Source organism: Rattus norvegicus, chromosome 2 (genome assembly GCF_036323735.1).
Source record: "Rattus norvegicus strain BN/NHsdMcwi chromosome 2, GRCr8, whole genome shotgun sequence".
Lineage (NCBI taxonomy): Eukaryota > Metazoa > Chordata > Mammalia > Rodentia > Muridae > Rattus > Rattus norvegicus.
In genome coordinates, this window is record NC_086020.1 from 197,761,451 (window position 1) to 197,788,876 (window position 27,426).

At 52.3% G+C, this 27,426-nt stretch overlaps 1 protein-coding gene and 1 long non-coding RNA gene across 7 annotated transcripts in view; both read right to left on the reverse strand.

Moving 5' to 3' along the window:
* Kcnc4 (potassium voltage-gated channel subfamily C member 4) overlaps nucleotides 1–27,017 on the reverse strand; it is a 41,373-nt gene extending 14,356 nt beyond the window's left edge. For 3 of the 6 annotated variants that reach the window (XR_010063661.1, XR_010063660.1, XM_039103131.2), the window contains exons 1-3: nucleotides 24,893–25,771; nucleotides 14,577–15,513; nucleotides 12,482–12,685 (exon numbers count right to left, since the gene is read on the reverse strand). Coding sequence is in view for 4 of the 6 variants with exons in the window: in XM_039103131.2 (XP_038959059.1) it covers nucleotides 12,482–12,685; nucleotides 14,577–15,513; nucleotides 24,893–25,573 (1,822 nt within the window). In the remaining 2 variants the exon portion in view is untranslated. Of the gene's footprint in view, nucleotides 1–5,199; nucleotides 10,344–12,481; nucleotides 12,686–14,576; nucleotides 15,514–24,892 lie in introns of those variants that run through there. The other 3 variants (XM_039103129.2, NM_001415110.1, NM_001122776.2) reach the window with 3 other exon arrangements.
* LOC134485669 (uncharacterized) lies at nucleotides 2,337–5,129 on the reverse strand. The gene is made up of 2 exons (XR_010063914.1): nucleotides 3,704–5,129; nucleotides 2,337–3,332 (listed from the first exon to the last, which is right to left on the reverse strand). It is a non-coding gene; the product is annotated as an uncharacterized LOC134485669 (long non-coding RNA).
* Nucleotides 27,018–27,426: the final 409 nt, after the last annotated feature.

Genomic DNA, 27,426 nt, shown 5'->3' on the forward strand with positions numbered 1-27,426 from the left:
TGGGGTAGGGAAATGGGTTGAGAAACAGCTGTGCCCCAACCCCTAACCCCGCTCCGCTGCAGACTTGGACTTTTCCTTTCCTTGAAGTACAGCGGGAATGAAGCCACCAAGGGTTCCAAGGGGAACGGGGATCTTCATTCCAATTTGAAGTTGCTCTCTGGTTGCGGAGTGTAGATCAGTGATGATAATGGAAGAGCTGAGGGGTCATGGGGGTCACAAGGCTGGGGGAGGGGGAGCTGGGAGGTGCCTCTTGCATAAAGACCAGGCTGGGGACCTCAGCAGAACTGCACCGATTTTGGAAGGGGGCAGGAAGAGGACATTTGAGATCCATTTCCAAGCCAGAAAAGAAGCATGTCTGACCTGTGTCCTGCTCTAGCACACAAGCTCCAGCACACACGGAGGCAGGAGTCCTGTTCACTCCCCTCTCCCAGGACGTAGCACAGGCACTTGAGAGTTTTGTGTTTGAGAACTGAGTGCGTCAAGTAGTGAGAAGGTGACATGGTAGGGTCACTGCTGTCTGGCTTCTGGCCAGCCTTAGGGTGTGTGCAGAGAGAGGGACGGTAGAGGGTAAAGTCCCATGTGGAGTAACAGGAAAGATGCTACGACATTGTTGAGAGCAACATGGGAATGAAGGAGGCCCACTGTGCGCTTGCTGAATGACTAAACAGATGTGAGAGGGGATTTCTGAAATGGGACTAGAAATGGGTGTCATCAGCATTCTGCAAATGTTTAAAGCATGTGAGTGGGTAAGGTCACTTAAGAGAGAGGATGAAGGAGAAAGGGGCCCTTACCGACACCCAGAGTCTGTTGCATTAGGTAACAGGGACCCAAAGTCAGCTGAAAGCAGGTCTCTGTGGTTTGCAATAATCTAATCCCTAATGACCCTAGTAAATACTTTAACCACACCCTTCCCTGGAGTCCCTGGAAAGGCAAGCAGACACCTGGGGGGAGGTACAACTGGGGTACTTAAGAGACAGCCAGGTCTCACGAGTCCTTGATAGTCCTCTGGAGCAATGCACGATGTTTGGGGCCTGAGGATGATGAGTACAGTCCCCAGGGCTAGCTCACATCCAGCTAGTGTGTGAGTATGGTCGGGTCGTGTGCAAAGGGCTTGGAGCTCCGAGCTAGACGAAAGCATTCACTGTGACAACGCCACAGGGATCTCTGGTGGTGAGTGCTGGGTCACGTGGGAACCCAAGTCTGTCTACTGAGTCCCTGCTGACTAGAAGTGTCACAGATGTTCTTTGCCATGGCAGGAATTTGGAAAAGTCACAGCAGGGAAAGAGCTCATCTGAGTCTTCCCAGAATCTCTAGGTTCTGGACCTGCTCCAGCTGAGTCAGCCTTCGGTCAGAGGTCTAACCACCTCGCACACCGGGCAGAAATTCTTCCCACAACAAGCACTCGGCTACTGGTGCCTCCATATCCTTCTAGGAATGGCATCCCCTCAGCCTCCAGAGTGGTCTGTTCCTAATTTTGGCCATTTTGTTAGAAAGCTTGAAGACCTTGACCAGATGTTCACAGTGCCACCTCTTGGGGGACAGTGAAATGCAGGGAAGGGAGATCAGGCTTCCCTGCTGAGTTGATGTGGGATATTTTCTAATATTTTTTCCACTACATTTGTGAAGGAATCAAAAATAAGGTGTCTGTCTGTCTGTTTATATGTGTCTGTGTTCACATTTTTGGATATTGTTCCTTATGTGCATCCACCTTCTTCTTCTTTCTTTAAAAGACAGGGTCTCTAGCTGTCCTAGGACTTGCCAAGGGGACTAGACTAGCTGGCTGGTAAGCCTCAAGGATCTGCCTGTCTCGCCTCCCAGTGCTAGAGTTACAAACACACTGCCATGACCAGCCTTTAAAAACATAGTTCATCATGTTTGAAAAGCAAGTACTTTATTGACTAAGCCAGCTCTCTAGCCCACAAACAACATTTTTTAATCCAATTGGTCTCCTTAACATTTCTATCAATAATTGAGCCCAAGAACACAGAACGCCCTTCAAGTATCTGAGAACAAGAGTTGGTTTTCCACCAAATCATCTCCAGGCCAAGCTGCTCCTCAAGTAACCTCGTTTCCAAGCCAGTCACACCCAAGTTTCTCTTCTGCGTATCAGAAAGTAAAATTCTACTGGCTTTGCACTAAGAAGGTATCTGTCGTTCCCTGGGCTAGATGTTGCCACCTGATTATTAATTAAGGAAGCCAAGATGTTCCATCTCAAGTGTGTGTGTGTGTACACAGACATGAAAGAGTGAATTACCTCAAGCCTTGGTTTTCTTATCTTGATAAAGGTATCAATTTCAATTAAGGAAGTGAAAAACATTAAAAGCTCCACACAGGCGTTTTACCTCCTAAACTTTATTTGGTTTAGATGCTGTCTATGCATGAGTCCACAGAGCAGTACAGTTGGGCCTGAATCTCAGCTTCGCTTCGCCTCTTACAGGACTGTGACTTTGAAGGTATGACCTTACATGCCATGCTGCATTTTCTTCTCTGTGGAGCAAACCGTCACACCAATCTTAGAATGCATTTCCGTGTGTATTACACGCATGTCTCAGGCAAAACAAATGCATGCTGTTTGTGAATTATTCCCACAATTCCTTTGCTAAAAAGGACAGGGCCTCGCTGAGAGGAAGTTAATTCACAGCACTTCCTTTGAAAAGTGAAAGCTTCAAACCAAACTGCCGCTGTTGGTGGAGGTCGCTCCAGTGGTAACCTTCCACCCATATTTGTTTAAATGCAATGGCTTTTAATTATTTATTTGTGTGCATGTAGAGGTCTGAGGATAACTGGCAGGGATCAGGTCTCTCCTACCATGCGAGTCCTTGGGATCAAATGCAGGCTGTCGGTCCTAGCAACAAGTGTCTTCGACCACTTGGCTCTCTTGCCAGCTCAGTAAGCAGTGACTATACTTCCTTGGCACCACCTGTGCCATTCTCCTAAAGCTCAGTGTACCCATTCTTACCCTGTTAGACGGTGAGGAATGGAGATTCCGGCAGCCTAAGCAACTTGGACTAGGATCCTGAGACAACAGATCTGGGCCTCAAATCTCTCTGACTCCAAAGGCCCATCCCAACATTGCTCTTCCATTCCCTAAGGCAGCCCCCAAATTAGGACTCAAGTCTGGCCCCGGGACAGCAGATGCCTAGAGTGTGCCTTCTACTGTAGGCAGATTTCTTCACGTCCAAACATACGCAGAAAAGGACAAGAGCATGCCCAGAGAAGGGCAACTGTAACAGTCGATTCCAGGGTTCTGAAGGTGTCACTGTGTAGCCCAGCTCTCTCCCCTCCGGATGATCCTGGCATCCAATACTCTGCTGTTTGCTAGGTTCTCAGTCCTGTAAATATGGTTTCATATTTATGTTAAAAACAAAACCCAAAACCCAGCTAAACTAAAAAACAGTTATTCTGGATGTGGGCCCTGATGCGTAATGTCATTAGGGAGCCAGCAGTATATCCCATCCCATTATCGTCTGGCCAAGCTTCTCTGAGCAGCCTGGCTGTAAATGGCTTTCTCGTGGGGGGTGGGAGGAGGGCACAGCCCTCTCTGCCCTCCAGTTGGAGGAGAGATTTTATCTTTAATTGACAACTGGCCGCCTGCCACCGCCCTGCCTCTGCTGCTGGCCCAGGCTCACGGCTGGTTTTCCATGTTCCTTTAGGAATAGGTTTCCCCTTGTTTGTTTCTTCCCCGGGGCCCCGTGGTCCTCACCCTGCCATTCTGTAATGCCCTAGACAGCGCTGGGTGTGCTCTTGTCCTTTACTGAGTGTATTTGGACATGAAGAAATCTGTAGAAAAAAAAAAGACTGAGCTGAAGGCAAGGGTGAAGAGGGAGCTAGCATTTACTGTAGATCTCCATGCTGTATGCAGACCCCTGAGCCTGGGTCAGGCTTGTTAATGCCATGTTTGGGATAGGCACCATAATTTTACGGGCACGAAAATGAATTTGAAGAGTGGCTCCCACATTATCTAGCTAGTAAGTGGGAGATCAATGCTAAATAGAGGCTCCTGTGACTCAGTTTATGCTTAGACAGAGTGAGGATGAAGGAGTCTCGAGCACACACCTAGACCTAGCCATGTGATTTATAGGGCCCAGTACAAATGAAACCACAGATCTTGTTGAAGATTAGTAACTCTACCATTGTACCGGTACTGGCTGGTACAATGTCAACTTGACACAAGCTGGAGTTATCACAGAGAAAGGAGCCTCCTTTGAGGAAATGCCTCCATGAGACCCAACTGTAAGGCATTTTCTCAATTAGTGATCAAGAGGGGAGGGACTAGCCCATTGTGGGTGGTGCCATACCTGGGCTGGTGGTCTTGGGTTCTATAAGAAAGCAAGCTGAGCAAGCCAGGGGAAGCAAGCCAGTAAGCAGCACCCCTCCACGACTCCTGCCTGCCCCAAGTTCCTGCCCTGTGTGAGTTCCTGTCCTGACTTCCTTTGGTGATGAACAGCAAGGTGGAAGTGTAAGCTGAATAAACCCTTTCCTCCCCAACTTGCTTCTTGGTCATGATGTTTGTGCAGGAATAGAAACCCTGACTAAGACAACCATGATGACAGTAGCGTCCTAAACCCAGCATGGGGCCCTTCTGAGTAGCTGCAGACCTGTACATCCATAAACCAGCCTTGGGTATGCTCCTACATTGGAGTGGAAGGAATAGTGAGAGCCACCAGTGTACCAGAGCTGGGCACTTTCCTAGCCCACATACCCAATGTATGTTCACTCTCCATCCCCAAGAGGCTCATGGTTGTGCCACCAGTCTTGTGTTGGATTCAGTCCATCAGCCATCATGCAGTCATTGCAATGGCTGGCCTCCCCAGGGCCTTGGCCCATTTAGGCTGATACAGCTGCAGGGAGAAAGAAGTCCCTGTACAAATGAGCAGGCACATAGTGGACTTCCCCAAATAAGGAAGATTTGTTTCATGTTATGGTGGGTTCAGGTGACAGTAGCGGGCTGTGAGGACACTGCTGGGGACCCAGGGGTTTAGAGTTGATTTATTTCCTGCAGATCACTTTGGAGAATTGCCTGCTAGCTGTAAAATGCAGGAACCGAGCCACAGGGAGGGTCCCTGGTGGGGACTCAGTTAGGCTCAGGTGTGCTTGCACTCCTTGACACAGGTGGTAGCTTCCTTGGACCTCACAGAAGTACCCCCCACCCCACCCACCCACAGACCCACAGTGAGAAAAGAGAGATGAGGCAGATGCTCACAGAGGAGCAGCAGGACACTCAGATGTCTTTATTGGTACTCGAGCACAGCATGACAGTGGAGGGCATGCAGACAGGGCACAGTGGGCCCAGCCTAGGCGTGCCTCAGACACACACAAGGGGACAGCTTTAGAAAAGGACTGACCAATACCAAGGGTGGGCAGGAAGGGCCGAGGGAGGGGCAGAGGCCAAGGCTGAAGGGGTCACCTGGCCTCTGCTATTGCACGCATCCTCTGGCCACTGGCCAGGAAGTACAGTATTGCAGCTGGTCTCCTCTTGCCCAAGGTGTCCCCTTCTCAGACCCCTGAGCCAGATGGGCAAACAGATCCCTTCCATCTGCCCAGCAGCATCTTTGAAAAGAAATGGACAAAGGAGACGCACAAAAGAAATGAAACTCCCCTCTGTCACCGACACAGAAGGGGCGCCGGAAGGAGTGACAGAGGCTGCAAAAGTGCCCCCCAAACTGGGGTGTGGGGTGGGAGGTAGAACCCCAATCTGGGGTGGGGTTGGGCTAGTGAAGCAGTGACCCCAGAAGGGCAATCGTGCCTTCAACTGACTTCAGCAGGCCACCTGCTGGCAGGGGACACCCCCAAGTGAGAGCAGCCTGGGACCACCCAGCTGGAGGGGCAGGTCCCAGGTATACCTCTCCTGGGACACTCCAAAAACATGGTCAGAAGAAACAATCCATGAAGGAAGAGGGGGTGGGGAAACAGGGTGGGCAGAGGACTTGGGAGACATAGCCTAACGATGAAGACAGACCACCAGTAGCACGTGCACTACACACAAGAGTATATAGTATGTATGAATATAGATACTATATGTGCATATATGTCTCTTCAATGTACAGTAGAACAGAGTATCAGACCCAGATGGCTCTGGGCCCTGAGAGTTGCATGGGAGATTTTTCCACCAGTCTTGTGCAAACAAGGATATCTTTCCCAGCAAAAGATTCGTGCCTGGGTTCCAGAGTTTTCCTAAGCCTCTGGCTTTCTGTCTGTCTGTCTTTCTCACGTTGGTGCCGCTCTAAGAGAGGGTGAGGACTTCAGCATGGGCATAGTTGGACGAGAGGGCGTCTTGGCAGGTCTCTGTGTTTAAAGAGCACAGGTGTGAGACACTGGGACGCACGCTTTCGGCTCAACACTGCCTTCTGGCAGGGGGTGGGGTAAAGAGTTCAGCAAAAGAAAAGGAGAAACAAAAACAAACAAACAAACAAACAAAAAAACAAGATGTTAGAAGGAAGCCAGCCAGCCTCTGACCCACAGGCTGTGGGCTAAGGAACAGCCAAGAACAGTGCTGGAAGGCATAGGGAACCCAGGGCTAAGAGGCAGGGAAGAGCTGGGGTGGTACAGGAGTGGAGTGAGCCCTTCATCTCGCCTGCCAACCCGCCTCCAGGCAGGGGAGACCCAGGTGATGCTGAAGCCCAGGTAACCATTTCCAAGAACTGCCACCATCTCAGGCCTTCAGCGTCCTAGTGCAACGGCCAGAGGAGCCTTAGCAAACTGTATATAACTTAGCAGGAAAATCCCTGTTGTGGACTATGGCTTCTGGACCATGACCCCAGCTGCTCTCTACTCGATTTGTGCTCTACCCCAAATAGCTCCATCTTCCCTCACCACCACGGACAATCCCACCATCCCAAGGGGCAAGAGAAGATGTCTCTAGAGTGTGGAGCCACGCCACACCCACACCCACACCCTCAGAGCCCTGGGGCATGTGCGGGTAGGGGTGGGCAGAGGGCACACGACAAGCTGGCACACAGCATCTTATTAGAAAACCCACAACCTCAGCTTCAGATATCCATGGCCTGGGCCTTTCCCCTAGTTTCCAGTGGCAGCACTGTCTAGATAGCTAACAGTGTGGAGAAGTTTCAGCCTCCCAGACTGACTACTATAGCTATTAGGTTTGCAGTTAAAGGTGGGCATATCGTTTGACATTCAACTCTGGTTCCCTGGCACTCGAGTTAAAAGCTTTTATCTTTGCTAAAAACATGTTCTCATCTCACAGCGACCTGTTGACCTGTTATCATCTCCTTTAGGCTCTGGCCCCAACTCTCCTCCTTGAACACAGCCCCCTTAGCCTTCTAGAGTTCCTGCGTCTGACTTTTATCCCTCAGGAAACCACAAAAGCAAGCTTAAGACTCTTCAGTGCTCCATCTCTGAGGGCAAGTCAGAGCCACCTTTTGCCCTGTTTTCCTAACAGTGATCTGTCTGTGTACATTCAGAAATACCCAGCCATTGGTCCCTACTCACAAGGAAAAGGGGAGTGACTTTGGACACTCTATATACAGGTCACCCTAAGATGCCCTGGGGAGAGAATGGCCTCCCCAGGGTGGCCTGGCTTTTGTCAATGGTTTCTATGCTCTCTGCCCTTGGGGTCCTCTGATAGTTGGGGGATTCTTTCTAGGAGTCTTAAGCTAACCTGCATAACTCACCAGGGATGGTGCAGGAGCTCCCAAGGGAGACTGGCCAGGGCCCTGCTCTCTTAGATACTTTGTGAATGGCAGTCTGATCCAGCACTCATCATCTATCTCCCTAGCTGTAATTGAGCAGTAACCTTCCCACTGGTGGTCCGTCACAGCCTCCTGCCTTAAAGCTTGGGCTGTGAGGCTAACTCCAGAGCTGTCAGTAGTACTGACAGACCGGAAAAGGCTAGGAGTTCTTTCCTGGGCTGCCTGCTTGCCCTTTAAGAAGGGGCCCAGCCCCCCAGCTACAGGGCCAAGTTTCTAAAAGCCAAAGTAACAGATCCAATTCCAAGTCTGACCCAGGGAAATATTAACTGTGTCCTCAGTGTCTGGGTGGGAGAGACCTTAATGCTAGTGAAGGATATTCATTCAAGGCCTGGATGGGCCCGAGGCTGTACAGGCCACCACCTCTTAGGGAAGGGTCTAGTATACATGGAGATTCTATCAACGATGGATACCTTCTTTCCTGGGACACTGAGCAAGCACAAAAGTCCTAAGGTAGCTAAGGGCAGATAACCTACCTAGTTCTTCCAGCAAGTGGGCCCCTGTTTCTTCCCTGTTGAGCCCGGAGATGGGGGGAGGGGCATGTATAGGAGCCCATCCCTCCAACAAAGCACTGGGGGCTTCAGCCTGGCAGACGCACTGTGCTGCCCAGGGACATCTGTGCCCCCCACAGGGGTGCTATGAGCATGCCCATCCCTGTAGGAGGGAAGAGGGGAGGAGGCGGTGGGTGCCGTGGAAACTTGGGCTCCTGACAACTTGAGGGTTGCCACAGAAATAGCTGCCTCAGCTCCCCGAACCAGAACGGCAAGTCAGGGAAAATAGCTGTGGTACCGCTAAACTGGACACCTGGCTCATCATGTCTCTGTCAGACCACAGTCTCCTGGTGCCAGGAGCCTTGTTGGGTGGGGTGAACCTGCCACGGGGAGCTGCATTCAGACACAGCATCTTACCCTACCCCACAGGCTTCCCTACTCATGACACCTTTCTGTATCTCCTTATCTCGGAAGACATCTCACTCTTGAGAGCAAGTAGCATCAGGCCCTATAGAGCACAGCTCAAGTGGAGTGTCCCAGGGCCTGCTCTAACAGATCTTTTCAGAGGGTCATCTAGTTAGTGTTTTCTCAGCGCTGACAGACATGTTTGTCACATGCTTTGCACGCTGACCCCAGGAAACAATCTTATACTTATACCACCTTTCGAGTTGCCCCCCTTGGTCCCAGTCTCCTGCCAGGTCCCTAAAGCTATCTCACAAGATCTCTTGATTACCCTGTAGGGAGCAAATATGGGCCTTCCTTAGTCACTCCCTTTTCAAAGTTGCATAATCTGACTCTAAAATTGCCAGGCACATGGCCCTGCTGTCAGGTCAATTCCCATCGGGTGAAACAGGAAATGTGGTGGCTGAGGCTTTTGTTCTTTAGCCCCAGGCTGAGGAAGGGGCTTATTGGGAGCAGGTGGGGCCAGTGGCAGGTGTGGGCAGGGTAGCTTCCATTTCCTCACTTCCCCTCGGCTGGCCCTGTGCAAGGTGTACCCCTGCTCACCCAATGACTCACAGACCTGTTGTTCCCGGGCTCGTTAGGTAAATGAATACACTTAATTATAGAAATTAGATGAGTCTCTGGTTCTGGCAGGAATACAGAGCAGAGGCTGGGTGGGAGTGGCAGGTGACTCAGAGGCAGGGCTGGGAATCTGAGGGAGCGGGAGAGGGAGCAAACTGTCGCGGAAGCAGAGGAAGCAGTATGGAGAGATGCTGCAGCACGGGGCACAGATGGGATGCTGGGTGGGCCGCAGGGTGTCACCCGCTGAATCTGGGCACAGGCCCCAGGGAGGAGGGCCTCCCTGCACCTAGACACCCTGCCCAGGGCTTGCACCAAGCCCTGGGCTTAGATTCTAGGAACTCCCACCTGTGCCCCATGTCACAGCTGGAAAACACCAGGTCCTATTCTCAGGGCAGCTCTAGCCACAGGCTTGCTGTTCTAAGCAGTCAAATGTCCTCTACACCAGCAGAAATGCCCCGAGAGACAGCCTTGTTACCTGCTGATCTTGGTATGGGGTGGACAGACAGACAGACAGACAAGCTGTTTGGTTATTAGTTAACGGCCATAAGGAAAGCAAACGAAATTTCTGTGATTAAAATACAAATGTAGGTATGACTCGAAGGCAAGGATGAATTGCTCCAGATAGTCCATGTACCATGGCCAGGCCTCTAAGATCCTGAGCTGGAGGCAAAACCCAGAGACACTGTCCTGAGTGTGCCAGCACCCATGGTTCAGGAGACTGGCTATGAGGGAAAAGCCCTGTGAGTATCTCCTCCTTGCACTCAGGCTCCATGGCTGAACATTTGGGGGAGCCCGGTGCTGTGTAGGTCAGGGACTCAAAGTCTCCACCCTGACTGAAGTTCCTGTCTGTTGTTCTCTCAGACCTCAGGAGGGACAGGGGCTGGGGTGGCATGTCAACATGTCAGCTTAGATGTGTGTCCCAGTGTCAGAGCTGAGGAAGGCCATGGGTGTGGCTAAGGACCTGAGTGGCCAGGTGGGGGGCTGGTGAGAGGGTGGAAGGGGTGCGAGAGCAGGAGCTTTCTCGGAGGATAGGGCGAGCTGTATCTCGATGCCAGTGGAGACAGCCCCAGACTGGTTCCAGCTGCTCCCGCTATGTTGTTTAGACTCCGGGACTTTTCACAGCCTTGGTGAAGAAAAGGCACATGGGTCAAGAGGAAGCTCCAAGCTAGTTCAACAGACTCGGCTGGGTATGTAGGTGGTCTCAGACTGAGGTGGAGGCTTCTCTCCTTGCTGGGAGTAGCTTCCTAACAGTCTCCTGGGCTCCTGAGGGCAGACCATAGGACCTGTGTCCTGTCCTGTTTCCCTCTAGCTCTTTGGTGGTTCAGCCTCACAGAGACCCCACAGCTTCCAGCACGTTCCTTCCCCAGTGAAGTGGCACATGCACTCCTGGCTCACTGGAAACTACTGGTTAATGATGGGGTCAGTTTGATGGCTGGAAAAAGCCCAGACTCAGTCTCTCTTTGTCAGGTCTAGATAAGTGCAGAGAGGTGTGGTGTGGGGAAAGTTGTTAAGTGCGCACTGGGAGTTTGGTGATATTAATTGCCACACTTGCTTAGCAGGCCCTGTTTCCCAGCAACCCACCTGTTCCCTCTCGAAGGTCACTCTAATTGGCTGAGCTACATGCTTGTTGCCAAGAAGCAGTGTGGAGGCATCTTGAAAATAGAGCAGATGGGCCCCAAAGGCACCCCAGGGAGACAAAGTGGAGGGATGCAGGCTCTTCTGCATGGTGCCTGTACATGTAGGAGCACCCGCCGTCAGGGCTCTCCTAACCTGTACTCCCATGGTCTCTTCCACATCCCTGCTTCTACCAAGCACCTCACAGCACAAGAAGGGAAGCCAGGGTTTTCATCCTCCAGCTCTGTGCTCTGAAGTCCTCCACAGGAGAAAAGGATACATTTTATACTTTTTCTTAGCAGGCTGGGGCCTGAGCACAGCTCTCTAGGTGTAAAAGAGGATGCAGAAGAATTGCTGCATTCTTGAAGTGTAAAGCGAGAAAGGCATGTCCAGGGCCTGAAGACTGGGGCACAGGATTGGCAAATGAGGGTATATGAGCTCTGTGCACTCTCTACCTATAGCTATTTAGCTGGGGCCTCTGGGCCATCTCCTTCCAGGCGCCAGACCGCTGCTCCTGTTGCTGTTACTGAGGAAGGTGTGTACCCAGCAAAGTCGAATGCCCGCCTTTTGGAGCTTATCAATCAGGATGCCTAGGAATCACACAGGAAGGTGCCCAGGAGTCTACCCGGACTGGGTACCTAGGAGCCATTTTTAGGGTCTCAAAGCATCATGGGATATTCCTGCAGCAACTACTACTCTTGACAGACTCAAACCAGTCTCAGCCTGGGACTTGGAACTGTGAGAAGTTGAGTGTGGAAAACCTAGTTGGTAAAAGAGCAGCCAGAGGGAGAACTTGGTCCCCTTGTTTAGGGAGGATCACAGCTTCTCCTGGAAAGAGGCAGGATGTTGGGGAGGTTCTGACATAGGACAGGCAAAGTCAAGTGGGATCAGAAAACAGAGAGGACAAGGAATGGGTCTTGAGCCTCATGGTTCTCAGCCATCATGGGTCCTTATCACCCTAATGGTTTCTGCTTCCCTTCCTCCTTTAAGGCTAAGAGCCTCTAGCTGCACAGCCCAACCTCAGCTGTCTCTGCCATGCGCTGGGAGCATGGTGCTAGGATTCCAGCCTCCCTTGCCAGGTAGGAAAAGGGCTGCTCCACTAAATTTGAAGATACTCCAGGTCACTCCTCGGAGAGAACTCTCCCTGCCCACCTACTCATAGCCACCCCTGGCTCTGTCCCATACCCATCATACCCTAGCAGCTTGCAGATATGAGTCAGTCCACCTTAGGATCCAGGCCCCCAGGGAAAAACTGAAGAAACATGGTCTGAAGATCTAAGACCTGAGATCCCTGAGTCTGCTTCCCTGAGGAAACTTTGGCAGTGTTTAGGAGGCTGCATATGACCCTGAGGGCTGGGCCTAGAGGCTGCTGCAGGGCCAGAGTGAGGGAGGTGATAGAGCGTCCCCTCAGATGTCCACTACTGGGTGGAAACCTTTGAGGGAGGGGCTCCACAGGGGATGCTAGAGACCTTTTTAATCCATACACTGGCAACTTAGGAGAGCCGTCCTAAAAGCGAGGGCGCATCCAAGGCAGAGGAGATGGTGGCCATGGGCTGAGGGGAGGGGGAGACCTCGAGCTCTGTGGGGAGGGCTGGGGAGACTCAGCTTTTGGGGGGCTCCCCACCTGCCCAGTCCAGGGAGCCATACCTTTCCGGACACTGCCATCAGCACAGGCATAGTCCCCAGCACTGAGCAGGAAGCAGGCAGCTGCCTTCTTGTTTCTGTCCCGTGTGCCTGAGCGTCTCAGGGCTCGACGCTCTTCAGGGGTGGGGGCCGAGGCCAGGGGCTGGGTGAGGCCAGCTCCCTCCTCATCGGACAGCACCGCATTAGCGTCACCATTCTGCTTGGAGTCTGGAGGGGGACAGAGAGAAAGGAAGCTAAGATGGTTGCTGGGGTCTTCCTAAAGGGAGCTACTTGGGGTCTCCGATCCCAGGTCCAGGAAGCAAAGGCAGAATGCCTGTGCTCCGTCTGAAGGATCTTCTCTCAGCTTTGGCTTAGAGCCTCCTTTGGGGATTGGACCACAGCACAGACATCCATCCTACAGCAGCAGTACTTCCCAATCAGGCTTGTGAGGTTGTCCCAGGAGATCAATCCTGGCAAGCACAAATTCTCATTTCCCCTCGGGTCTGGCTCAGGTAGGCTCTTGATGAGTCTGCATTCCTCAGAGAATACCTGGCTGGTAGGGATAATGGGTGGTGGCTCAAGTGCCAGAAATACTCAGAAGTGTCTCCAGCTTTCTCCCTGCACCACTTAAGGCAGATATTTCTTTCCTCAGGCATCTAGGCCATGCTGAAGGGCTTGGGGCACGACTCTCTTATGTCTGGGAAGATAAAGGGAAGAGGCTCCAATTCAAGTCTTCCCTGTGGGGACCACCCTGCCTTTGTTGGAGAGTAGCACAGTCACTGTAGCCCTGATGGTATGTCGTGGAGTTAATTGGCTTAAAGACAGTGGCTCTGGCATTGGCCATGCACAATCTCGGTGTGGCCAGTTAAACAGGATAAGGGCCTCTGTGCTATGCACATCTAGAAGGTTACCTAAGACCCTCTGCATTTGGTCATAAGGATCTTCTGTGGGTTCTGATTGGACCTCAGAACACACTTAGATTCCTAACAGGGCCAGGAAGGGGCACCATGTTAGTAGTGCAAACAGAAGGAGGCTTCTCTATTGAGGTCTTAGTCAGGGAAGCTCCAGAGTCTAGTTAATCCTAGAGAGCAACTAACCCCAGCACAGGTGAGGTCACAGGGAAATGTCTGAATTCAGGCCTCTCTCTGGAAAACTAGTCCCACTTCTAGAGTTTAACCAGGAGCTGCTTCCTCAGTCTCTCAGCTCTCCTGAGCCCAGCCTCAGCAGACTGATCCCCAGTCACATTCTAGCCCTGGTCCACCATCCCTGGGAACCCTGCCCAACAGATCTGAGAGTGCCTTTCCTGTCTTCTGGCCTCCTCCCATGTTGCTGGGGACTATACTGATTTTCCCTCTTGTCTCCTGACCCAGAACAGGTGAGCTTTCTTGAGTGGACTTTCCCTGGAAAGACAGAAGTTGATGCTTGGTCTTATTCCTTTCAGGACACAGACATCATCAGCTCCTTCCATTTTGCCTCTTCCCAAAGATCCTGGACTACGTCTTCCGTGGTCCCCCTCTATCCCTGTCAAGCTGTGAGCCCAGGACTCACTCCAGCTTTACTGAACAGAAGGCAGCCTCCCACTGCCGTTACGTTATCACAGCTATTAGGCCAAGAGACAGCAGACGGGAATGTTGGGAAAGAGGTGACTCATGTGTCGATGCACCTTGGAGGAACAGCTGCCCTGCTCTCCGCCTAATCATATCAGCACCGGCATTTGTTCTAGTTTCTCAAAATGTGGCACAGCCACCACCCATTTGGGTCTCATCAGAGTAGGATAGGATATTGATATGTCATTCCCATTGATAGGTTGTGCCCAGAAGGGAAGGAACTGGCTTCTGGGAACAAAGCAAGGGGGGCAAGAAGGGGCTAGAAACCACTCTTCCTAACATACAGTCCCCATGTACTGTCTGCACATCCTACATTGGAAGGATAGCTCACTCCACAAACACTGGTGGTGTTCGCCAAGGTCATTAAAACATGGGACCAAAAGTTGGTCTTAATATTTTGCCCTCCCAGAAGCTCATCTTACACACAGTGAAGCTTGCACAATATAGCACAGACCCAAAATTCACGGGCTCCCTTGACTGCATAGGGGAAAGGGATCCTAAGCCCTACTCACCTGCTCGTTTCCTCTCGACCATACCCTCTTCCCGGGCAGGGGGGCTGGTGTCACTGTAGGTGCTGTCCCGGGGTGAAGTCTCCTCAGACTTGCAGTAAATGGGTGACTCAAGCTGGGGTGGCCGTGGTACATGCTTCTTTCGTTTCTTGGGAAGCTTCTGCTTGGCCATAGCCAGGGAGTAGTACATACCAAAGTTATTGACGATGACAGGCACAGGCATGGCAATGGTTAGCACACCAGCCAGTGCACACAGCGCACCCACCAGCATTCCTGACCATGTCTTAGGATACATGTCCCCATAGCCAAGCGTTGTCATGGTGACCACAGCCCACCAGAAACCGATGGGGATGTTCTTGAAGTCGGTGTGGTCATTGCCCCGTGGGTCAGATGGCCTGGCCCCGATTCGCTCAGCATAATAGATCATGGTGGCAAAGATGAGCACACCCAGGGCCAGGAAGATGATAAGCAGCAGGAACTCGTTGGTGCTGGCCCGGAGTGTGTGGCCGAGCACACGCAGCCCCACAAAGTGGCGTGTGAGCTTGAAGATCCGCAGGATGCGTACAAAGCGCACCACACGCAGGAAACCCAGCACATCTCGAGCTGCCTTGGATGACAGGCCACTCAATCCCACCTCCAGGTAAAAGGGCAAGATGGCCACAAAGTCGATGATGTTGAGCAGGTTCTTGACAAAGTCCAACGTATCAGGGCAGCACACAATGCGAACCAGGAACTCTAGAGTGAACCACATCACGCACACGCCCTCGATGTAGGTAAGAATGGGTTCTGTTTCTACCTCCCGCCGGAAGCGCACGCTGGTGATATTCCCTACCCGGTGGATCTCCGTCACATTTCGGTCAATGTTGAAGGCCTCGTGGGTCTCCAGGCAGAAGGTGGTAATGGAGACCAAGATGAAGAAGAGAGAGGCAAAGGCTACCACCTGTGGGCCAGAATAGGATATGGCTGTCACGTCAGCGACGGTTGGCCTTACTGGGAACAGTGACCTCAACTCATAGAACATGAGCATGCAGGTTCCTAGGCCATCGCTAGTCACAGGGTAGGATTAAGGTAAAGACACAGGAGGATCTGTAAGTACCGATGTTCTAGGACAGCGGTTCTCAATCTGTGGGTCACATATCAGATACCCTGCACATCAGTTATGTATGATTCATTACACTTGTGAAGTAGCAACAAAATAATTTCATGGCTCAGGGTCACCCCAACACGAGGATCCGTAGTAAAGGGTCTCAGCATTAGGAAGGTTGAAAGTCACTCCACTGATCTAGGGCAATGCTTCCCAATCTTTGTCAGGGTGCTCAGAAGACAGAGGCTGCTTTTGTCTGGAAACGAGTCAGGCCCCCTTGCTGCCTGCCCCTGCCTACTACAGAGCTGCCCATTTCATGATTTAATACTTCTCAAATAGTGGTGTGTGGATGAACCAGGTAAAAACCCTGTCAAACCTGGCTGACTTGGGAGGCTTAGGGAAGGGTCAGTACTCCCACTGTCCTCGTAAGCTCCCAGGTGAAGGGTATGCCACATACTACAGTTGCACTAATCAGCCTCTTGAAGGGGGGCCCAAACCAGAAGCATCAGGTGCATGGAAACAGGTTAGAGATGCAAATTCCAGCCACACAAACCCACTGAATGAGAAATTTGAAGGAGACAGGAGTCAAAGAAGTACTTTACTAAACTATCCAGTTTACGAAACCCTGATACACACTCAAGATAAAAGTCTATTACTTTAAGGGATGTCCAGCAACAAGAGCTGCAAGGAATAACCTCTCTCTGCCAACTGATCTTCATGACCTACCTTCATGACCCCACCTACCACCTAGAAGCACCTTCTGCCTAGGTAATCAATCCAGGAAGGGGGACATTTATGGGTTATGCCAGGAGAAAGGTGGGCTTTCTCAGAACAACCAACGTCTCCCTGATGTTAGCTGGGACACTCAGCTCCAAAGTCAAAATGATCTATATTTATCAGGATCAGAATGGCAGCAGGCATGTGTCAGATGACCTGACAGTCATGGGCATCTCAGCTAGAATGGTGGCAGCAGAATTCGGCAGAGGAACAGCTGTAGTAAGTGGCGGCCATTATGAATGGAGATGAGCTTCATGTGTAATAACACCAATTACAAAGTCTTCATCTGTTATTCATTCCCTTCCATCCAGCACTGTCAAGATGCTCCCTGTCGCGGTCTAGCCTTCTGTCTCTACTGTTCCTGCTCCTGCGTGGTGAACAGGGCTTGGCCTCCTCCCAGGTAGAGGACTGAACCTATGCAGGCAGCTGAGGGAAGTCCCTGGCTGCACACTCACAACTCCATGCCTGCCCTGCCAGTTTCTACCTGACCTTGTCCTTATCCCCCATCCAGTGAACAGTCAGGTCTGCCTGGCAGGGGGTTTCCTTGTGATGTGCCTACAGTAGAAGGGAGGAAGCAGTGCAAGATACCAGTATGGAAAAGCAGGCCGGAGTCCATATCCCCAGGCCCTCTGGGATAGAAGTAAGGCAAGGAAGGAATTTTGGACATGAAATTCACCATCTGTCCTCTTCCTGGAACTACTGGGCACCTTATATGTGTCACTGCCTTCAGTCTCCTTAGTGACATAGAAGGCAGGTTTCATCTTTCCACGTCACATAAAAAGAACCAAGGATCAGAGAGGTTGCATGGTTATTCTGGGTAAGAACCAGATGTGAACCAATAATCATGTGCTCTGTGCATTCCCTTTATACCCTTAAACCATATCATCTTCACTATCAGAGCCATTTCCCAGGCCCAGAAGTATAGGCTGTGATTATTGAGCCTGTCCCCTCAGCACGAGAATGTGTACCTCCATAGGACAGGTCTCCCACCATACACCACGAGAGGTTACTTCCTTCACACTTAAGCTAGGATGAGCTGATCATAAACAGCAAGGAAGGAGCACACTGAGGTGGAGGGTCCATAGACACTTTCCTTACTTTACAGCTCTTCCTACCTACTTCTCCTCGGTTAAGTACATTTCAAGTGCTTTTGCTGGCCTCATGTCCTCCCCTGAGACATGGCTGCCAAGACAACACAGGCTGCTGCAGGTTGTGGCTGTGGCAATCCAGGGTCCTGGTTCCAAGAAGCAGAAGGGACCAGAGTAAGGGGTGGGGACAGAACTTCTAGTTTTGCTAGGACTCAATCAAACATATCTCTCTCTCTCTCTCTCTCTCTCTCTCTCTCTCTCTCTCTCTCTCTCTCTCTCTCTCTCTCTCTTTCTCTCTCTCTCAGGGACTGTTAGCAAGCAGAGTCAGCCCATCTGGGATCCCGAGCATGAGGTTAATTAGCGATGTGGAAAAACAAGGTCAGAAAGAGCTGCCAAGGGGCTGAGCAGAGGGAGCAGAGGCAGGAGGGAGATGCCCAACCTTCGCCACTGCCTGCCTTCCTCAGCTGCCTCTGCCATGGCCACTTACAACAGGCCCAGACCAGTTTCAGGGGGACAGAAACAACCCCAATCCCATGGTCTCCTTGTCCTTGGCTTTTGTTTTATTTAACACAGAGCTGTCCCACAAATGGCCATAAGGTTCTATAGTAACCTACAGTATTCCTCTCCTCTACATTACTCTCGGGCCATTGTTTCCTAAGTGGTTGGCTAGTGTAATTGGTGCTTTTTGCTGGGCCTCATCCTTGAGGAAGGGATACTGTTTCATTTCCCACAAGGCCCTTGACTCAGGCTGCCCAGGACAAAAGAGATCCCAAGAGACAGCAACTCTAGCAATGGCATCCTACAAGAGGTCACGGCTTGTGCCTGAGCCTTAGCCCGCTTCGAGGCTGTCAGTTGTGCCTGAGCCCTCCTCAGCAATCCCTGCCTGACTTAGGGCAAAGCAGAGCTTAAGAGTTGGCAGCCTTGCTGGGTGTCTGTTGTCCCTTATGATCAGTTAGGTAAGTGCTGTACCCTTGCTGCCATTCTCTCTTTATGTTCTGGGGCAGTACAAATACCCACTTCATAGTACCACTGTAGGATAAGTGAGTTTCAACACAGCACATGCCTAGGATCTGCTAAGTATTCCATAAAATGGTGACCAAGCTGAGGTAGAGGTAGTATCTGGGGGACACTTCCCACCCCAGGCCTAAAAATGACTAATCATTGAATCCTCAGAAGTCTGTACAAGTCAACTCCCTTTCAGCTTCTGGAGACAAAGAAACCCGAGGGCTAGAAGTGATTTGTCCTTGACTCTATGCCTGAGGCTGTCTCCTCTCTCCTTGGCATGAGGACACGGGCTGTGGATTCTAATGGAAGTCAAAACCGCCCAAGCAGAAAATGGCTGGTGTGAATTGGCTGTGCCTGCTAGAGGAGGTAGGTGGGCACCCTGGATTGGAGGCTCCTAACTGTCAGGACTGTACCCCTCCTATCAGCTCCCTGTTCTCCCATACACATATGCTGACCACTGTGGCTTTCAAGGGACCTGTCTATATTTAAAGGCCCACAGTATTGCAACTACCAGTCAAATTGCCAGCTTTTTCTCCTACTCCATTGTCTTTGAACAAATTAAAGGTCACACTTTTGGGTTCCAATTAGGTTCTGTTACCAACTGCCTATGAGACCTCTGTGAATTTCTGAGCCCCAACTAGCCTTAGAATTATCATTTACAAAGTGGAAAGCTGAACACCTACTATGTGCCACCGTGCTGGGAATAGCAGGAAAAATATGGACCAACACTCCAGCCTTTTGGACCTTCCAACCCAGTGGAAGGAAGCGGGTGACAAACGGGAAGCTTACACTGTCTGCATACCCAATGGTGTGAGCTTTATGGGGACACAGAGAAAGGAGGCATGGAGTAGGAGCACTATTCAAACAAGGGTGTTCAGCTCACATCACCATGAAGAGGTGAGGCCTGAACGGAGACCTAAAAGGAAAAGCTGAGTTCCCGAGGCAGCAGAAACAACAGTGCAAAGGCCCTAAGCCTGCAGTTTAGAGGGATGAGAGAGGACTCTGCCTAATACGGTTGTTTTGAGAATGAAAAGAAGTGATACTTGTGAAACTTAGCACAGAGCACGGAGTGTCTGGAATCTGGCACAGGCTGGGTGAGGGGAGAGGTGACAGACACTAGTCAATGGGAACTAAATACAATCATTGGGGGCTGGGAGGGGAGTCCAAGGAAGGAGGGCCAGAGAGACAGATGGACAGATAAACATAAGGAGACTCATGCCCGAAAACCTATATTAAGGAAGACGTGTAGGAGAAGGAAAAATTGAGAACACAGCCAAAGACGCTTACAGAGGAAGATCCGTGGAGATTGGGTGAGGGGCTGAGCCTCTGGGTAAAGCCAGAGCTTCCTACCCAGACAGTGCTGAACAGGGAGTAGGGTGCCTTGGAGTTAACGGAAAGAGGAACAGAGTCAAGAAAGGCAGCTCCTGGCTCCTAAGTGGACATGCAGGCGGTCCTGGCTTAGCTGAGGGCCATTCCTCCTTTTTCAGCCCTGGCCGTAAGCCAGCCACGAGAGCTAGCCTTTACCTGTGTTCATCCTTGATGAAAGGCTTCACAGACCTACCCAGAATCTGTGAGTCCTCAACCAAAGGGGCTCTGACCAATAGGACAATCAATGTCCTATGCAGACCTGTCTTCCCTGGAAAGACAATTCTGTCCCTGACTCTGCCGAGTTGGGTATCATGTGTTCCTTATAGCACGCCTCCTTTTAACCCATTATAGGGGAGGTAAGTCATTATCCTACAAGACCCATTTGGCTTAGCTTTCTACTTTCTCCTAGAAGCCCCTTTCCATTTAGAGGTGGGACTCAACATTCCTCCTTGCCTATTGGACCTTATTCTCCACACCTACCACAGCACCCATCACAATGCACCTAATGTTACTGTTTCTTGCCACCGAGCTCTCTCTCCTGCCATCCACTCTACCTGCTCTAGCTCTCCTCAGATCACTGTACTCTACATGTCTAAAGCCCAGCACGGAGCTGTCATGTGCTAGGTAAGGGTCTTCTAGATGAGTAGAGTCAAGGGGACCACAGCTTCTTCTCATAGGACTGGCAAGCAATCAGAAGATAGGATTAGCCACCTAACTGAGGCTAGAGGTGACAAAGGTATGCCCAGGAGGATCTCCAGATACAAGTCACTTAGCACCTTGACAGCTCTCTAGAGCAAGCCAAACCTACTTCTGGACAGGACTCCTTGTTAAGCACTGGGTGACCATTTCCTGGCCAGAAGGAAAATCTAGCAGGAAGCTGGGCCATTGCGGCATGTTGGCTGTGCACAGGATGTTGTGAGTGGCTGGTGCTCAGCATTTACACTAGCAATGTCCGTGATGGAGATTAAGGATCAAGGAGCCGGCTTTCCCCCAGGCCCTGCTACCTAACTCTGCTTCTGCCTGCTCTTTCCTTAGATCTCCAAAACAGCCCAAATTTAATTCCGCTCCCCTCCCCCACTCCACATCCCTACAAAAATGGTGACAAACAGAAACAACTCATCATCCAGAGACAAGATGCTCTGAGGCAAATGTTGATCTGTTCAGAATGAGAAAGAGAAACAGCTCTGGGAGGAACCTGGGAGGTTGCCTGAGGCGGCATCAGCAAAGTCTGCAGCCTTGGGCTGCCCAGGGTGGGCTGGCACTACCCTTCTAGACTCCTATTTCATGTTTACTCTATCCAATCACCCTAGCTGGGACAGCATCAGCAAGTGCTGGCTCTCACTGAAGCCTGTCATGAATATTGTGACAACCCACCATATCAGACCATTAGATGGACATGAGTTTTGACCCTCTGCCCCACAACCTGGTATTATTTGTAACCAAGGTTGACCTATTTTACTTATCAAATCACAAGGTGAAAAAGTGAGAGACAGGAGTCAGACCAGGACAATTCAAGACATGATAAGAAATAGCAAAGTGGATAGGAGTGGAAGGGAAGAAGAGGTTCTCCGGTGACAGCCACCCCAAGCCCTTCGGAAGCCTTTCTGAGCTGGAGCTACTGAGGCAGGAGTGGCTGCATATGTGGACTTATGTGACCTGGGTTTGGATCCTACTGCTACTGGAGGTGCTGTCCAGACAGGTATCACTGTGACCTGGTGTTCTTGTCTGTTCACTGAGGTGAACAATTACTGCCTATCCTGAGCCAGAGAAGGTAGCAGATGAAAGCCCAGTCAAGCACCTAACACACAGTAGATGCCTGAGAAAGAAGAATATTCATTTCTAGCCGCTCTCCTGAGATAATTGGGGATCCTATTGTTACCCCCTTATGTTCTGAAGGGAAATGTAGTAGGAAAAAAGATCCACCCAGGAAACTCAGCCAAAAGAGAAGGGCCTTGGCCCCTTCTCTGTACAGATAATCACTGAGTTGAAGTCAACTCATCCTGGGACTTCTAGAGAACAGAGCAAGGAATCAAGATAGCTCAGGATCCCATTAGGTAGGCCTCTAGTCTGCTCTCAGATTCTAGAGATCTGAGTTGGGCCAGGCCCTCCTGGCTCCTACTGGGTTATACAACAGTCAAGGGAGCCTTTGCTCTGCCCCAGGGCAGTGTCCATGAGAGGCAGAGGATAGAACCTCTCTGCCCTCAGCTCAAGCCACAGGAATAGAACTGCAGGAGCATCCTGAATACAGTGAAGTCAGCAGGGGTGGTCATCCTGCCTAGGAGCCTTCCGAGTGGACCAGCTGATGGCCAGGCCAGTAGCTAGGCAACAGGCTTTCTTTCCTAATTAGCTCAGTTCGCTTTCCGTTTGTGTCTGTTTTGCTCCTATCATAATGCACCAGTCAAACGACTGGACTGTTGTATGTAAAGAGATGCCTCAAGGCCCAGAGCATGGCTCCTCTGCTCTCATGAGCCCTCCCAGGTGAGTCTACAAACCCCTAGTGTTGCAAACTCCTTCTGGGGAAAACTTCAGCTGATTGAATGGTATACAACAGTACAGAACTCCTGTGGGGGACAGTTCTGCCAACTTGGGGTCAGTGGAGAAAACGGATATAGCTTCAGAACTCTATGACACTGCACCCTCCGGTCTTAAGGATGGACAGAGCAAGTGCCCTCTCTGATGCTCCCTTGGACTTCTAGGTTCCATTGGTTCCTGGGTACCTGATGTTTTATTCACAGAAGAAAAGAACCTCAGGACATCAAGCAGGCTGGCACAAGGAACCAGCACCTCTCCATCCTGCAAGCAGCCTTTCAGTGGGGAAAGCACATGGTAGTTACAGGAGTAAAGTCTTAGGCATGAAGGAGCCCTGGCTTTGATTCACAGCCCTGCTACCAGTGTTGTGATCCCAGGCCAGTGGTTTTCTTGCTCCCAGCCTCAATCTGTTATGTGGGCACTGTTTTAAGTTCATTAGGAATAATTGAGATGAATGGACTATCTCCATAGCAAAGCCCTGGAATTAGGATGCTCAGTGAAGAATTGTTATTCTTTTCTTTTTTATGAATTGTGTGTTCCCACTTGTGTGTCCAGGAACATCTCAGAATTGGTCTCTGTCTGTGTTCCTCAGCTGCAGGCAAGCCTTTTGGCTCATGTGCCAGCCAGAGCGCCACAGGATGGTCCACATCAGCACTAATGAGCTGAAGGTTGGAAACTAAGGGCGGCTTTGACAAGACAGTTAATGTGTCTGAATCTTGGTTCCCTTCCCTGCTTAAATGGGAGAATTAACCCTCTACCTGATGGTAGAGCCTCTCACAATTCCAGGGGGTGGGGGGACTGAGCAGAGGTCCCAGAATGCTCAGAAAGAGGGCCTGGCTCACTGAGTCAGCTCTTCTAAGAACTGTTCCCCTTTCTGCCTACCCCACAACTTTGTCTCAATGACTTGTGCCCGACTCGCTTTCCTGTAAAGACAAGCTAAGGGCCAACACTGTCGGGGTGCTAAGCCCACAATAGAGGGGCACTGGTCAGGGGCGTCACTGTGTTTCCACCATCTAGCTGATTTCAGGACTACAAGGTCATAAATCAAAGCAGTTGAGGGTAGACAGGGGCCTGGAAATCAGAATTCCAGTGGCCACCTCAAGTCCCAGCCCTGTATAGGACCTCTTGCTAAGACCTCTACCTCTTTTCTCTTTCAGGCAGGAGATGTATTACCCTGGCTTGGTATTCACACCAGACTAACCTATCCCTTTAGCTGCATTCTTCAACACCAAGCTCTCCCCGGGTAGGAAATGGAACTTTTCCTCCCATGATTAGGCTGAGGACCAGCCTATTGGGTGTTGAAGAAAGATGGAAAGGTTCTGAGACTCATTAACATGACAACTTGGGGTGCCAAAGGAATCAATCAATCCAGCCTCAGCTTCCAGAAGCATACCCCAGACACAGCAGAACACACGGCTTTTTTTTTTCCTTCTGTCTCCCAGACAGGTTTTAGGCGAAGGCTATAAGATCAGATACCAACCTCCAGGGGTTCTATTTTTAAAGTCTAAAGCCTTCTTTCTTCAGGGTTTTAGCTGGCCGAGGATATCGAAGTGAGTGAATAAATACATATCTTTCTAGGACCCCCTCCCACCTGCAGGACAGGCATCAGGACTTGTCTAAATCAACCTGTTTCCCCTGCTCCGCATACATCCATTTCCAGTGTAACCTGAACCAGGGCTTTCTGGGAAGCCACTTTGTGCTGCAGCAGAAACAAAAGAGCAGTGACAAATCTGGTATCGTCACCAGGAAGCTTGTGGCTGGCCACTGTCCTGGGATCCTGAAGAGCCTAAAGCAGGTGGCTTTTCCTGTCTACTCACTCCACCTCAGCAGAGGCCAAGCTATGACAGAGGTACAGAAAGCCTTGGGACATGGCCTGCTTCTAGGAAAAGAGGTCTTTAATCAGGAAAGGAGGCCTGGGTTCTGGGGCTCTCTGACCTTTATGAGACAGGTATTCTGGAAACTGTGCCCCCTTCTCTGAAATGCATAGGAAATCATAGGATCATCTGAAATGCATACAGGACAGCTACCAGGATGGAAACAGGTAAGCGTCCTACATAATCCAGGATTCCTTCTCTTGATCCTACCTCACCCCTGAAAAAGGCCAAATTTAATCTCTCCAGGACTTTGTGGTCTTGTAGAGGGCAACTGTGCTGATCAAAAAGGAGTGAGAAATGCTGAAGTCCAAGGGATGCCACCCACTGAGGGGCATGTGCCAGAGCAGGCAGCTCGGATTAAGTCCAAGTAGTAAGTTAAATGTGTGCAATCTCCTGATGGAGCACGCAGGAGAGAAGGGGGTGGGGTGTATTCCCAAGGGGCGAGGGTGGGGGGGGATTAGGAGGCAGGCAGTTATAGTCTGCCAGGTATGCCAGTCTCCTTCCACCCCCCCCCCTCCCCATCCAACCTACCAACACTAGTACCAAGAAACCCTTGGACACCGAGATGGGGAGACCCTGGCTTCTGCCACTCACCCTGGCCGCCCGGGATGAGTACGGATCCTCGAAGAGCGCCCACATTCGGGGCTGCCAGCCACGGCAACCCCCGGACCCAGCACCAGGGCCAGAGCCTCCTTCATGGGGGCCCAGGCGCTGCAAGGCCAACTCCCGCTCATCGTCTCCAGCCTCGTCGCCGGGCCCTGCGCCACCCCCGCCCCCGTCCGGGCTCTCGAAGATGTCCAGTGCCTCTTCAGCATCGCGGTGCTGCCGGTAGGTCATCCAGCAGCAGGGTTCCACATCTGTCTCATCGATACCCCAGAAAGTGAGCTCTTCCTCAAAGAGAGGCCCACAGACGTCTGCGGGGCAATGCAGCTTGCCCGTGCGGTAGTAGTTGAGCACATAGGCAAAAACACCCGGGTGCCGATCAAAGAAGAACTCACAGCCCCCGCCGCCGCCGCTGCTGCCGCTGCTGCCTGCACCGCCGCCATCCGACTCTGGCCGACCCCCGCCGTCGGGATCCGCCAGCCAGGCAAGGCGGGTGCCCGGTAGGGTGCGCAGGGTGCTGCGGTAGGTCTCATGTCGCGTGCCGCCCACGTTGATGATGATCTTCTCCGACGCCTCGCCCTTGGCCATCTCCTCCTTCAGACATGTTTTGGACGGAGGCTTGTTCCCCGACTTGCGCCCGCGGTAGGAGGAGACACACACCGAGCTGATCATAAGAAGCGCTGCGGGGCTCCGGCTTGGGGCGGCCGCTGCCCTCCAAACACCCTTCCCAAGGAGGCAGCGTCAGAACGGGGAGGGGGAGGAGACGAGAAGGAGGAGGAGGTGGTGGAGGAGGAGGAGGCAGGAGGTGGTGGCGGCCCCTTCTGCAGAGTGGCTCTGCCCCTGCCTCCCCCCCACCCCACCCCCCCGGGGCTCGGAGCAGGAAGAGTTGGCTTTTTGTGGTGCACAGGTGGTTGGGATTTGGCAGGAAGAACCTAGGGGAGGCAGGAGGTGAAGACCAGGGTCGAGGACTCAATCCAAGGGGTCCGGGGTCTCAGAAGGTTGAGGCAAGCACAAGGATGCTCCGGGCCGGGGACACGCCCCCCCCAACCCCAGAAAGACAGAGAAGCGCACAGTCCCAGAGCACTGCCAGGGTCCGCAGCGCGCTCGCTCGCTCACACTCACACGGGCCACCTTTTGGCTCCTAGAACCCGGCGAGCCTGGACGCGGCAGGGTTTCTCCGGGCGGCGGCAGCGGCGGAGGCAGCAGCGTAACAGCAACAAGTCTTCGGAGTGGCTACCGGGGCCAGGCGGATGTTCTTACGGTAGCCAGAGCTCTGCGGGGCCGGGCAGTGTGCGGTCAATTCGAGGCGGCGGTGGCGGGCATGTGGCCTGTTGCCCCCATTCATAAATCCAGCGCGGAGCACCGATGGCGGGCGGGGCTGAGCCGAGCGAGACGGACCAGCGGGTGGGAGCTGCGCAGGACCAGGCGACAGGAAAACAAGCGCGCCCGCTGCAGCGAGCCTGGGTCCTGCGTCCGCGGCCGGGAGCTGCGCGGGGCTGGGTGCAGCGCTGCGGGGGCCGCGCCGGGACGGGGAGGGGGGGATTCAGACGGGGCGTCCTGCGCGGCGCAGAGCCTGGAGGGCGGGGCTGCTCTGAAGAGCCAGGCACCCAGTGCTGGCGGAGGAGTGTCCCGGGCGGTGGCCGAATGGTCAAGGACACCTGCAGGCTTCCGAGGCCGCTCCAAGAGGGAGCCTCAGCGCAGCGCCCCGGCGCCGGGTTCCTGCGATCTGGCGGCGCCGGGAGCCGCGCCATCTGCGCGTCTGCCCATCTCCGGGCGGGGCGCCGGCCTTGGCTCCTTGCTAGGGGCGGGCGCGAGGTGGTCTAGGGATGGGAGCGCCTGGGCGCCAGAGGAATGGGGCTCAGAGGTTTCTGCGACTCCCTCCCGCGATGACAGAGGATGCGACGCTCCAAGTGGCGCCTTTTCCTCTCGGCCTCGCTTGACCCGGGCGCGCCCTCCGGGGGGCGGGGTGGGCGCGGCAAGGCGCAAGGCAGACCTGGGGCGTTGCGGAGCTCCGGCAGCAAAGCTCAGCCTTCATCCGCGCATCCCAGCCCAGCGGAGGCGCGTAACCCGCTAGCAGCCAGTGCCCAGCGTCGCGCGCCGCCCCTGCGCGCCTCCGCTGCCATCCCCTCTCTGCCCCACTCCCCGCCTCTCCCTAGCCCTCAGCTCCACCCACTGCAGCCCTTGGTGACACCCAAGCGCTCTCGACCCCTGACCTTTAACCTCTCTTCCTGTCTCTTTCTCTACACCTCTTACAGCTACCCCGCTCGTATTGTTGTGGTTTCACTGTTTCATTGTGGCTGACTGGAAGCCAGGATGGAATAGAGTGGCAAGACTGTACATCAAAGAAGAGACTGTCCTCTCCTCTTCCCGAAACATGGTCTGACCACCGTGGCCCCATCCTGTGTCTTGGACACTCTGGATCTTGATATTTATGATCTCTGACATAGTCACCACAGCTTCCACCTTGGAGCCAGGACAGCATGGCCTTGGGCAGAGAAATGTTTCTGGTCTAGGTGGAGGGAAGC